General features: G+C 45.6%; 2 protein-coding genes across 3 annotated transcripts in view; both read right to left on the bottom strand.

Annotated features, from left to right (window-relative positions):
• Plekha2 (pleckstrin homology domain containing A2) overlaps positions 1-4,081 on the bottom strand; it is a 110,551-nt gene extending 106,470 nt beyond the window's left edge. Inside the window, exon 1 of the mRNA XM_027395322.2 lies at positions 3,920-4,081. The gene's annotated coding sequence lies outside the window, so the exon portion shown is untranslated. The remainder of the gene's footprint in view (positions 1-3,919) is intronic.
• Positions 4,082-7,499: 3,418 nt separating this feature from the next.
• The window catches only part of Tacc1 (transforming acidic coiled-coil containing protein 1), a 51,331-nt gene continuing 45,256 nt past the window's right edge, over positions 7,500-13,574 (bottom strand). For both annotated transcript variants that reach the window (XM_027395328.2, XM_027395327.2), the window contains one exon: positions 7,500-12,536. In XM_027395328.2, coding sequence (XP_027251129.1) covers positions 12,468-12,536 — 69 coding nt within the window. In that variant the 3' untranslated portion in view covers positions 7,500-12,467. The remainder of the gene's footprint in view (positions 12,537-13,574) is intronic.

The raw sequence follows: 13,574 nt of genomic DNA, 5'->3' as shown, positions 1-13,574 counted from the left end.
AGAAAGCAGGCTGAGCAACTGTGAGAGCAAGCCAGTAGGCCGCATCTCTTCATAGCCTCTGCATAGCTAATGACTCCAGGTTCCTGCCCTGCTTGAGTTCCTGTCCCAACTTCCTCCAATGATAGACTACAATGTGGAAGTATAAGCCAAATCAACCCTGTCCTCCCCAACCTGTTTTCTGTTCATGGTGTTTCATCATAGCAACAGAAACCATAACTAAGACAGGGCCCCCGCTCTTAAATGAAGAGTCACAGGCAATTTAAAATTGTTGAAAGAGGGAGAATTAGTCTTCCACAGAAATGAGCCCCCTCATGGTTATCCAATCGCAGGTGGTCAGTGTTGTTTGCTGCAGCTGTGGGTGATGAAACACCAGCCACAAAACTCACTAAAACCCATATGGAGTTTATTGGGGGAAAGGGAGCAAAGGGAGGGGTAGGTGCTGGCCAACAGGGAACAGAGGAGGAAGGGGAAGGGGAAAGAAGGGGATAAACAGGTGGGAGGCACTGCCTTAAAAGGGAAAGCTTGCACATGGGTACAAGTCCTTATATAGCCGCGTAACATGTGACACAGCCATGCAACACACAGCCCTTTGAGCTAAGTATCTGCCTGAATGCCGGTATGTGTACCTGCTAGTTGTTGGGAGACAAGTATAAGCATAATACCAGGATATCAACAGTCAGCCCTACAAAATATACTAGCAACACTAACAGACTCAGCTGATTTCACCTATATATTTATTTGAATATATGTGACAGTAATAATTAAAACCATAAGTTTCAAGGGGTTGGGGTATGACATGAAGAGACCAGACCCTCATCCAGACCCCTGCTTTGGCAGCCATGACAGGCTGCAGAAAAGATCCAGCAAGACGTAGGCCTCTGACTCAGCATCATGTGCTGAGCTCCTGACCTTGCCCAACTTTTCTAGTCACTAGGAAGCTAGATACCCTCCATGTGGCAAGGAACCAATCAGAAGTTAGCTGGTGGGCTCTGGCTGTGCTTTATGGTAACAGTGGAATGCAGAGCATAGCAACCGCCCTGGGAGGGCCTCCAGGCATAGCAACCTTCCTGCAACAGCAGTTCAATCAACACAGGACAGGTCGCCCAAGCCCAGAGATGCACCAATCCTGAGACTGTTGCGGACCTCAGACACTCCCCTTGCTCTACAGCAATATATTCCCTGCCCCACTGCTGCTCAAGGTCCCCACCTGCTTCACCTGAGTTAATGGGGAACCGAGTTAACTCGTAAGATTAAAGACTCTGCTTTTGCATCTGATGGGAGTCTTGGTGATTTGGGGGTTCAGAGTTTGGGCACAACAATGGGGAGGGGCTACAGGTGAAGAAGAGAAGGGAATGATGTGATTTTTTTTTTTTTCCCCAGGGGAAAACACAGTTGAAAATGGAGGAATCTGACTGCTGTGCACAGGGAAGAGCTAAAGCCATGGCTTAGACAGAGGCTGGCCTAGTATGAACAAGACCCTAGGCTGGATCTCCACCATTTCAGACAAAAAGAACAGGACCTGACTAATGGAGTTCCACACTTTTTCTCTTTTGCTCTTTGGGGACCTGCCACTCAGCACCCAAATAAACACACAGAGGCTTATTATTACTTATAAATGCCCGGCCTTAGCTTGGCTTATTTCTAGCCAGCATTTCTTTAATTATCCCATTCACCTTTTGCCTCTGGGCTTTTGCCTTTTCTTACTCTGTGGCTGGCTGAGTGGCTGGTCCCTGATGTCCTCCTCTCCTTGTTCTCTTGCTCTTTTTCTTGCTCCTCCTTCTTCCCAGATCTCTCCCCTATTTATTCTTTATGCCTGTCAGCCCTGCCTATCCTTTTTCCTGCCTTGCTATTGCCTGGTCAATGCTTTATTAGACCATCAGGTGTTTTAGACAGGCAAAGAATCACAGCTTCACAGAGTTAAACAAATGGAACAAAAACAAAAGCAACACATCTTTGCATTATTAAACAAATGTTCCACAGCATAAACAAAAGTAACACACCTTAAAACAATATTCTACAACATCTAATATATGTAGTTCCACACACAGTACATTCTATCACACATAGTTGCACACACATAGATTCTAACATATGTAGTTCCACATATATTCTAACATACATAGCTGAACACTTTATTCTAACATGTAGCTTCACACATACAGATTCTAAAATATGTAGTTCCACACGTTCAGATTCTAACATATGTAGTTTCACAAAGAACAAGATTCTGAAACCAGATTCGTTTCTGGTGACTTTAGGTGTCAGGGTGAGGAGAGGGACTGGCAGAATTGACAGGACACCAGGCAAGCCTTCCCCCCAGTTCTGCTCTGAACCAGGTTCCGTGCTACACAGAGCATGCAGAGACAGAGACCTATCTGCCATGTGATGCAAATTGTTGCATATTGAATTGTCTCTAATTTTCAGTCATTAGACATGCATATTGAGAAAGAGATGCTCACTTCACTTTGCTCTAACTGCAGTCATTCCTGTTGCTAAAACAGAACACAAAGATTCATGGTCTTTGTAGTCAGGACAGTTGTCTGAGGAAAGCAGCAGGGGTTTAGGGTGGCAGGGGAGTGAGCCAGCCCTACTGTGGCAAAAGGGGAAAATAAGTACTGTGGAAAGGGAGGAGATGGGGGAGGAGGAAGGGAGGAAGAAGGAAAGGGAAGGGGGAAGGGAGAAGGAGGGAAGAGGGGGGAAGGGAGGAGGAGAGGGAAGAAGGGGAAGAGGGAAGGAGAAGGGGGGAGAAGAGGGAAGAGGCAAATGCAGGAAAGGGGAGAGAGAAAAAAAAAAAACGAGGACCTCCATAGGACTGTTGGCTCTGGAGGCTGTGCAATGGAGACAAGACTGCAGGAGCTCACACACACCAGCAGGGGACAGCAGGGGGTGGAAGTCCAGAACTGATTGCAGAAGCCTGGAGTACCCCTACAGTTCTTCTCTAAGGTGTTCAGAGAAGTTAATGGCTATTTTGACAAATATTTCAATGGACTCAATCTCACCCTCTATTTTCCACCTGTGTGAGACGAGGTTGCATGAGCCTGCTGCGTCCTGAGTTTGCTTCCTCCTCGGCTCAATTTTCAGTTTTCTCACATTTCTGTGGGCAAACTCATGACTTGGGTCATTTAGTCATTTAACTAACATATGCCTGTGAAGAGTGGAGTTGACAGGTGGAAAGAATTAATCAAGTTAAGATTTAAATAAAGGATGGTCTGTTGCTTATATAGGTACTTGTAATTTAGAGTTGTGTGAGAACCTGGAATGGAGATGAATTCTTCTAAGAAAGGTTTCATTTTTAATTCCTTGCAGCACTGTGCACAGAACCAGGGCCTCGCCCATGAGAGTCACGCACTCTATCCCCAGCTGCATTCCGCCCGCCCAGAGTCTGAATTCTTCCAGCCATGAGTCAGGGCCCTGAACCTAAGCATGCTGCCCTCTGCTGCCACGGGAGGGGAAGAAGTTGGTATGCCGGAACAAAGGAGGAAAGATCTTTGCTTTTCTTTTTTGTGGGCTTTTAAAGCTTGAAAAATGGGTTAAAACTTCGGGGGGGGGGGGGCGCGCTCCCTCCGGGCATTAAAGATTGCCGTCCTGAGGCTGGAGAGTCGGCTTAAGGGCAATTGCTACTCTTTCAGAGGACATGTGTTTGGCTCCCAGCTCCCACACTGTGGCTCACAACCTTCCATATAACTAATTCCAAGGATCCAATACTCTTTTCTGACCTCCACGGGCACCAGGCATGTACACAGTATGCGCGCGCGCGCGCGCGCGCGCACACACACACACACACACACACACACACACACACACACACGGGGGGGGGGGCAGACAAAACACTCGCAAAAGTAAAAAGATCTAAAAATCCTTTTCAATTACAAGCCAGTACGTATATCCACATGTAATACAAGTTGTGGACAGCACTTACCCTATTTGCTTGCACACCAAGTATTCATTGTTGCTCTTGTTTGCTTTTCATTTGTGGCCTCAGACACAGGTTTTGAGCTGCAGTCTGAAAGCTTTGGGAGTGAAGCCACCCAGTGGCCATCATCATGTCTTCACTGAAGCTGATGCTGTTATGTTGTCTTGACCCGGCTTGTCTTAGCTTTAACCCACGACAGCCATGAGGTTTGGCCTGAGTGGGGGTGTGTGGACCTGGAAGCTCCCAGCAACCCAAAGGCAATAAAGATCAAACACAGGCATCTTGTCATCTTCAGAGAGCTCTCAATTCCATGTTGTGGAACTAGAGTCATTTCTTTATTAGCCATCTTTTCTGGTGTTTCTTAACCATCCTGCTAATACCATTTCCTTCTTTGTTCCCTCTCTGCTCTGGCCGCTCGCCCCTAACTCCTCACCTTCCATCCTCACAAGTTACTCACACACCTCTAGAACCTAAGCCCAGGTGAGGGCCTATTCAGATGCTTAGGCACATACAGATGCAAATTAGGAGGCATATTACCCTGAGGCCATAGTAAACAATAGTAGCCCTACTGGCATTTAACAATACAATGGTGAACCGGTGCTTTCTGGTGCTGATATTTACAGCAACTAGAGACTGGGACCCAAAATATTCCATAACAGAAATATTCAGTCCCCCACAGTATGTGAAACATTCTACACAGCTTTGGTTGAGAGGCTGGGTATGGTGGCACACATCTTTAATCCCAGCACTAGGAAAGCAGAGGCAGAGGCAGCACTCTATGAGTTTGAGCCCAGCCTGGTGTACAAAGCAAGTATCAGGACAGCCAGGGCTGTTAAACAGAGAAACCCTGTCATGGGGGAAAAAAAAAAAAAAAGAAAAGAGAAGGAAAGAAAGATTGGTTACTTGAGAAAAATTAACTGGAAGGCTGGCTCTGCAGGTGAAGGCACTTGCCCCCGAGCCTAAGGATTTCGGCATGATCCCCAGGACACACATGGTGGAAGATTCCCGAAAGTCTCCTTTAACTTCCAAACATGCACAATGTCATGTTCTGCCTCATTCACACAAACTTAAAAACAAACAAAACGACAACTAAAAACAGTGCCTGAAAAAATTCTAAATTTCATGCAAGACAAATGGCAATGCCATACTGAACATCAGGCTGTCTGGATGTTAATTCTTCATCAAAATATTATCCTTCCGCCTGCGTGCATCACATTAGCTAATTGCACCTACAAGAACCAAATTACCTGTCATTTCTGCTGTCTAGCACAAAAGTGCACAATTCTACACAAACTCTTACTGATGCACATTTGTGATGCATTTTTGTCTTAATACATCTGAATTATGCCCTCCCCCCACCCAGGGGCATCTCTCAGGGAAGTGTCTGCTGGAATCATAGTGATGTTGGTACAGTTGGTTGGAATGACACTGGCTCCTTGGGAGAGAACTGAGGAGAATATAACTCTAGGAAGGTCCAAGGTAAGTCAGCCTGGGGCTGGAGAGAATGTTCAGTGGCTGAGACTACTGGTTACTTTCCCAGATAACCTGGGTTCCAATTCCCAACACCTACACAATGACCCACAACCATCTTCAGTCTGAGGTGATCTTCAGTAACTTCAGTCTGAGGTGATCCAACACTCTCTTCTGGCTTCCAGGGGCACCAGGCACACATATGCTATACAGACATGCATGGAGACAACACTCTCTTTCTTAGTCACTGTTCTATTGGTAACACCATGACCAAGGTAACTATTATAAGACATAAGATGCTTGCCTACAATTTCAGAGGTTTAGTCCATTGTCATCAAGTGTGGAGGCAGGTAGACAGGCACTGGAGTAGTAGCTGAGAGCTACATCATGATCCATAGGCAGAGAGAGACACTTTGGTCTTGGCAGGGCTTTTGAAGCCTCAAAGCCCACCCCCAGTGACACACTTCCTCCAACAAGGCCACACCTCCTAATCCTTCTAATCCCTTCAAATAGTGCCACTCTCTAGTAAGCATTCAAATATATGAGGCTATGGCGGCTATTCTTATTGAAACCACCACACACCCATACACACACAAAAAAAAAAAAAAAAAAAAAAAACCAGGGCATCTAGCCTAGACTTGGATGTGGGTTTGAATCTAAAACCAGATTCTTCCCTCATTGTTACATAGGCTAGCAATCTCACCTTTCTAAATCATGTAAGCCAAAGGCAACGTGTACTCACCGGCTTTCAACACATCTACTGGATTCCAACACATCTCAAGCAGGTGTTGTGACAACTTAAAAGAGAAATTGGAGGCTGTAATTCAACACTCAGGAGGCAGGGGTAGAAGGTCACAGGTTCCAGGACAACCTCAAGAAAAACAAAAAAAGAGGACTGTCTTGCCTCATAGGCAGCACTTGTATAAGGGAAACTTGTAAAGTCAGACCTCAGCTCCCTCCTAGTATTCTCCATCTAAATAAGGGCATTAGGGGCCCAAGCAAAGCTAGAAGCTTCACCTCAACCTTCTATGCCAAAGCTTTACACTAGGCAAAGCTGTCTTTGACACAGTTTCTCTATGTAGCTCTGGCTGCCCTGGAACTCCAGCATGCTAGGATTACAGGCGTGTGCCACCATTACCTGGCTTCTATTGTTGATTTCCATCTTATTTTCCCAATGCCAATGAGCTCTGTAGTAGGATGTCCTTGCAGTTGAACACACTGGTGAGAAGTACCCTGTCCCCCAAACCAGGACCATCACAGGCTAGAACCTCTCAGTGAACAAATAAGAAAGTATCCTGATTTTTATTTTTTTCTTTACGAGACAGTTTCTCTGTGGTAACAGCCCTAGATGTCTTTGTACTCGTTCTATAGACCAGGCTAGCCTTGAACTCAAGGCATGTGCCACCACTGCCTGGTGTGTGTGTGTCTCCTGATTTCTTACCTCAGCTAAGTTGTAAAATGAGGTCTGGACTATCCACTCCTCTCTTCCAGGTTTCCCCTGGCCCACCCTAAATGGAGAGCTGGTTTTTTCTGGTACTAACCTAGAAAACACATTGTGCATCAGCTATTTTCTCCACAGCTCCAGCTCACCCGGGGTCCTTCGGCAAGGCAGAAAGCTTTGGGTAACCTGGCTTCTGAGAATTCGAAATGCCAGGCTGGACTAGCCTCTATGCAAAAATTCTGTTTGCACAGATGGCATCATGGTGGTTTCTTTTCTTCTCTCTCTCTCTTTTAAAGATTTTATTTATTTATTATGTATACAGTCTTCTGCCTGCTTGCCAGCAGAGGGCACCAGATCTCATTCAGGGTGGTTGTGAGCCACCATGTGGTTGCTGGGAATTGAACTCAGGACCTCTGGAAGAACAGTCATTGCTCTTAACCGCTGAGCCATCGCTCTAGGCCCCCCTCCCCCCCTCCCCCTGGTCATGGTGGTTTCTGAACTCCAATTTGTCTTGCTTTCCACTACATGCCCAACCAAATGCATGAAGCCTCAGAAAGGCAGCACAGGAAAATGTCATCTTTTCTATTTTTAGACAGAAATATGGAACCCATGAGAGGCTTCCATAAATATTCAAGGATAAAACAAATGACAAATGACAGGAAAACACACCCCAGATTTAACAGTGGTAAACAGTTTTTATTCAGGCAATGAAACATGGAAAAAATATATTAGTAATTATCATAATAATTCTTTTGTGTGAGTATAACTTTTACAAATATTTACCTGACATATAAAAGGGAAATTACTATGTGTATAAAAATCTATGAGGATGATTATTCCATACAATAGGAGTCAATGCAGTGTGTAACCCCCACCCAGTGAGGGAGTCCTCACACACTTCAGGGCCCCGGGGGACACAGTGGAAGCAGATGTGCAATACACACTTGGCACATTAGTACGTACAGCGGGTCTCTACTGGCAAACACAGACTCGCTAACAGCAATACTGGAAAGCTGACTGCTGCCTTGGGGACTTCACAGAATGCCCGAATCCTGTCCCAAGGGTTGCAAAGGATGAAGCTGAGGCTGCAGGTATGACCTAGATGCTGCCCTGTATCTGGATCAGATGTGGTTCCAGAGTTCAAATTTATATGTGTCAATTTGAAAATTATTCACAAATATAGTCAGTTGCTTATGGGAAGAGGAAGCACTTTTGTTGAGCATATTCAGATACCACAAAAAGGCATCTTGACAATTGGTACTGAAGACTCCATATAGGGAAGGGTCAGGCCATACCCCAGCCCATGCTTGGCCTCTTCTGAGCAGTTAAAGCATCATACAGACTACATAAGGCCAGCATTGCAGCAGCATCTCCATATATTGGAACTATAGCCAGAATATATGCGTTTACATAAAGCTGAAACCATAGTATAGTTAAGAAAGTCATTCCTCAGGAATCTTATTTGTCCAGATCTAACCACATGCTGACAGGCATAGAGGGGGCTGCAGCATCTGGATGGGAACTACCAGAAGTGTAATCTTTAGTCCTGGCAATGCCAAGTGCTTGCCTGTGCTGTGTATTCTGTTTTAGAACAGAACAAACAGAGAGGAAGAAGTGCTGCTTCTGCAATTTGTTTCCTTTTACTATCCAATGGAACCCTGAAGAATTTAGTAGCAAATGCTTGCTTTGTTCCCCCGGTACTGGGGATGAAATCCAGGGACTTGAGCAAGTGTGTCACCAACTGAGCTACATCCCCGGCCCTGGCAAATTGTTTTTTAAAAATAATTGGAATCTGGAGGCCAGTCAAACCCTTTTGAACATTAGTTTCCTTTAAATAACTTCCTTATTAAAACTTTTTAAAAGATGATTTCTTAGACCTTTGGCTTGGTGTCATGGGATTCCCAGACTTTATCTGTTCTTTAGTAAGTAAATAGTATTCTCCTACCCTTGAAAGTCTTCATAATATATACATCTTTAAATTCCTTGCCTGAATCATTTACTCTTTCAATACCTACATTCTCTCTTCCCAAGAGGAAGAAAAACCTGAGAGCAAGGGTCACAGACTTACAGACAGCAGGACGACTGATTCCTAAAATCACCAACTGAAATGGAGATTAAGGAATTTGGTAGGAAGTGAGCTGCAGAAGGTCCGAACCAATTCAGCATGCCTGAACTTTGTCACAGTTCCCGATGCCTATGAGCAGCAGAGGGGCCCTTTCTAGCCTGAGCTATCTTTGCTGCAAGTGAGGGCTTCAGTCTACTGTGGTCCATCCGGGCTGCTTAAAGAATGAGCATTTTTGTGCACAGGCAGTGCCCAGTCTGCATGGGGAGAAAGGGGGTGCTGGCTGGAGAGAAAGTTTAGTTTGAATTATAATCCTAAAGACAGGGATCTCCCTCCAGAGCAGAGCTCCCACACGCACTGTGTGCTTCTGCACTTCCTAATTTGGTCTGGTTCTGAAGATGCTTGAATCCACACTAGAGCACCAAGCACAGAGCGTGCAGAATTTAGGGAAGTTACCAGTCTCCAAAGAGAGGAATCACATGGTGAACTGGTGTGGGATACTGCCGGGTAAAAGCTGTCTACACTTTGGCAAAGTAGAACTAAAGAAATGGGTCAACAAGACCACCTAGTGTTCCCAAACCACTTTCCATTTCTCTTGGGTTTTAGGTTTTTTGTTCTTTATTTTTACAATGCTGGGGATTGACACCAATGCCTTGTGTATGGTGAATAAGTGCTACTACTGAGTCACCCCCTGCCCCCCAGCTCTTAAGACTCTGAAGACAGGATCACTGTACAGCCCAGTCAGGCCTGAACTTTTGGTCCCCTGCCTCTGCCTCCAGGATGATAGGTGCGTGGCACCATGCCTGGTCCCCTTTTAACTGCCTCACTAACAAGTATCTGGCCCCCAGCATGTGTTGAAGAAAACCTTATATTTTGACTCTCTAGAGCACTAAGAGCTTTTTGGGGCTCATTTAATTAAAAGAAAAATACTTTACTCTGCCTAGTATATTTTCTTAATTTGCCAGCTGTGCAAGCTACATTTTATCCTTGTTGGAGAGTATCCATACGCTAGAAGTTGTGGAAATGGTGATGACTAAGAGGCCACTGGCAAACACCGCTTAAAGGACTTATTTCATGTCCCCCATACGTACAGCAATTGCATTTAGCAGGGCCGGTTTTTCATGGGGTCTCTTCTGCCAGTGAGGCAGGGAAGGACAGCCACCATGCCTCTTCTATGCTTTGTAACATAGAGAACAGGATACTTTAAAAATATACAGCTCAAAAGATGATGAGGCCAGAGATGTAGATCCACCGTGAAGGACCTGCCTAGCATGTCCAAGATGCTGGGTCTGAGTCCCAGTACTACCCTCCCCCCCAAAAAACAAAACTATAAATTTATGATGGAGCCCACTCTAAGCCTTTCATACTGAAAAGAAGTCAATACAAAACACACACATGGATACCACCATAATACTGTTGCAGAAACATCTGCAGTGTTTCTCAAAAATGCAAAATTAACTTCCCTGTGGAAGAGCGCTAAGCTGGTGCTGGTCATGTCCCCTGAAGACACTTGAACCTGACAGTAGTATGTCTACAGCTACAACTTTCATATTAAGCCACTGTGACTAAATTCAGTGTCCAAATGATTGTCAAGCCATTTCTCCAACCCACGGATAACTTCTGTTTGTGTTTTTGTACAAAGTCTTAAGACAGTAGGCCTCAAAATGCAGCCTAACCTAAGCACCAATTATAATAAATGCATATTGACAAAATGTGATTTCTAGCTTGAAAAGACATTACTCACTGCCTGGAGCTAAAGCTTGCACCACATGGTGACACACCACTAAAGGAACGCTGTTTCTAAGATCTACAGAGTTTCTCTATGAGGCACAATTCATTTCTGGACTTGGGTCATGCAATATTTTTACAAGGAGGAAAACATGTGTATTGAATAGTGCATATTTACCATGACATCTCAGGGTAGAAAGTTAAGGCAAAAAAAAAATGCATTAAAACTTGAATGAATTTGGTTTTGCCTATCAAATGGGAATGAACTCATTGGCATCAATGTTGGCAATTTCTATTTGGAGGTTAATGTCCCCCAGTTTAGTTCACAGAATTTCATCTTGTCACTGTGGACCTTTTTTCTTTTTTCTCCCTGCACTGCCCTCCCCAGTACTCAAGCAGATATGAGGGATGAGTCACATGACTTTTTACCGGCTGTTTTGTTTAAAAGTCCACCTCAAGTATGAAAACATTTGTGGTTGTTTTTAAGTCTCTGAAGTGTGCCATGCTTGTAAACACAGAAAACCACATCCTTCACCCTCTAACTGGTCCTTAGGCAGCCCGTGTCTTTTAACAAGATCAGCTGACCCTTTTCCAAGTCCCCCTTGGGTGTATTTCAAATAGATAATAACAGCTGATTTTGTTTTTGAAGCTAACTGCCCCCAGGTGAACACATCCGTCAAATGCCAGCTCTGAGGGAGGCCCACGCTGCTGCTCATGGAGATGGAAGAGGCTACTTTCAGTATGAGCACAAAGGGCCATGTTGGGACCGGGGTGTCCAAATACAGGGACAACAAACAGCACAGCCAAGTCTTCCTTGGACATAAAACCTGCATCCCTCATCTTCCTATCCCTAATCTCCCCACCCACCCTGACTCAAGTTTTGGTTTGGGTGTTTGATTTCTGAGAAAAGGTCTACTTTGCCTAGTGCTGTGTTGTCCTTAAACTCCGGGTCTGAGTGATTTTCCTGCCCTAGCCTCCCAATAGCTAAGATATCACCCTGCTTCCACTCACCCCTTTTCTGAAAGGTGATCTCATGTAGCCCAGGCTGGCTATGCAGTCAAGGATGACCTTGAACTTCTGATCCTCCTGCCTCCACTTCTGGAGTGTTGAGATTACAGGTATGCCCTACAATATTCAGTTCTTGTATCTCTGGGGATCAAGCCCAGAGCTTTGTGTATAGGAAGCACTCTAGCAAAGTCTGAAGCTGGCTTTTTGACCTGGGGTTCTGTTTCCAAAGAAGATCTACATTGATTTACATAACTATGCTCCTCCCTAGAAATTCTCATCTGAATATGCCAGGCAGGGGTGGGGGGTGGGGCAGCATGTACGGACGTATGTGCATGAGTAAAAGTAACTCTGTAAATAAAAGGGAACTCCTAAGAGTCTCATCCATAAACTGTTGGTAGCAATAGGCCAAACTCTCTCCTTCGATAAAACTGCTGATAGACATTTAAAAGATTAACCAGGTCGTAAAAATAGCAAATATGTGCTGGGAAGATGATCCTACATAGTTGCCACAAAATTAGAAATTTCACAAACTTGGGAAAAGTAAAGTTAACAGCAAGATGAACTGAAGATGGAGAAGCACACACCGGACCCAGCAGCCCAGCCTGTCTAATGGAAATGACAGCCTGGATGGATGGACGGACACGCAGGGCTTGGCTGCTGCATCACTCCTCCCCACCGGCCAGGCTCCAGCTGCGGCAGTGAAGCGGACAGGCAACAGCAGGCATGTGCTTTTTTTAAAAGTTATTTTTCTCTGCAAAGGGGGGATTATTTCTGGATAAGGCAAGATATCTGTGGTCAGGACACAAGCAGCCAGACTCAGACCTGCATAGCTCACGGGAGGAACCTCAGTCGGTCTTTCCCAGCTTTGCGATCAGCTCGTCACAGATTTTTGTCAGTTCTTCAATTTCTTGATTCTGAAAGATAGAGGATATGATTTTGCCGGCCACTTCGTGTTCTGAGAGAAAAGCCAGTGGCTAGACTATCCCTAGACATCCTAGTGACTCTCCGCTTCCCTGCACCACAGTCTTAGGAGGTAGAAGGCCCAAGGCCTTCCTCCCACCCATCAAAATGTGCTCACAGTACAGCACTAAATTGAGCTGAGGGCGAGGGGAGTCATCAGCCAAGCCCACCCCTAAGCCTTAGCCCACTTGCTAAAACACAAGGACATGTATTTCACTTCTTCTACCAACAGCTTCAGGGACAACGGGGATTCCAGAGTCTGAGTGAGTCAGGGTCAGCAGTCACGGGCTGTAAGCCAAAGGGTGTCACCGCATGAATGCACGTGTAGTGACAACAGCACCTTAAACAGTGGAGAAAGAGAAAGGCTGAAACCCACCGAGCAGGGAGAAATACTTTTGGTGGTGCGGAGACTGATCTTTAAGGGGCTGAGGCAGCTGCCCTTCCAACTCACCCAGGTGTATATGGGACTCCAAGGGGGCAGGTGTGACAAACACTCCGAGGAAGTGATATGTAGAATGGAAAAGCATCCTGAGATGCGGGGTTAGGATCAGGCATGTACCACCAAGCCCAGTTAGGCAGGGGCAAGAGAGGAAGGAGTGAGAAGATGCAGGCATGAGAGACAAGTGTATGTGAGGGGCAGGCGTGAAAGAGAGAGGCAGGTGTGAGAGAGGGTGGTATGGGAGAGGCAGGCATCAGACTGGAACCCTCAGCACCTGCCTCCATAAAGCACTCCAACTCAGCTCGGCCAAGAGACCTACACCTTCTCATGCTGTCTTCCAAATGAGATTGCCTTAGTTACCTCAAAACACCTTGTCTTTCTGCTTCACTGGCATGTCCAATGGCAAGCAGCCAGTCTTGAGCCTGGTGACATTATCTCTACGGCAGTTTCTCAGCATCCATCATGTTGGGCTGAAATCTGATTTGGGCTATCCTGTCTGTTATAGGATGCTTGGCAGCATCTCTGGCCTCTATCCACTTTGGGGCTAGTAGCA

This window comes from Cricetulus griseus, assembly GCF_003668045.3.
Source record: "Cricetulus griseus strain 17A/GY chromosome 1 unlocalized genomic scaffold, alternate assembly CriGri-PICRH-1.0 chr1_1, whole genome shotgun sequence".
Classification (NCBI taxonomy): Eukaryota; Metazoa; Chordata; class Mammalia; order Rodentia; family Cricetidae; genus Cricetulus; species Cricetulus griseus.
Note: the sequence above shows the minus strand (reverse complement) of the source record. Positions and strands in the feature narration are given on the sequence as shown.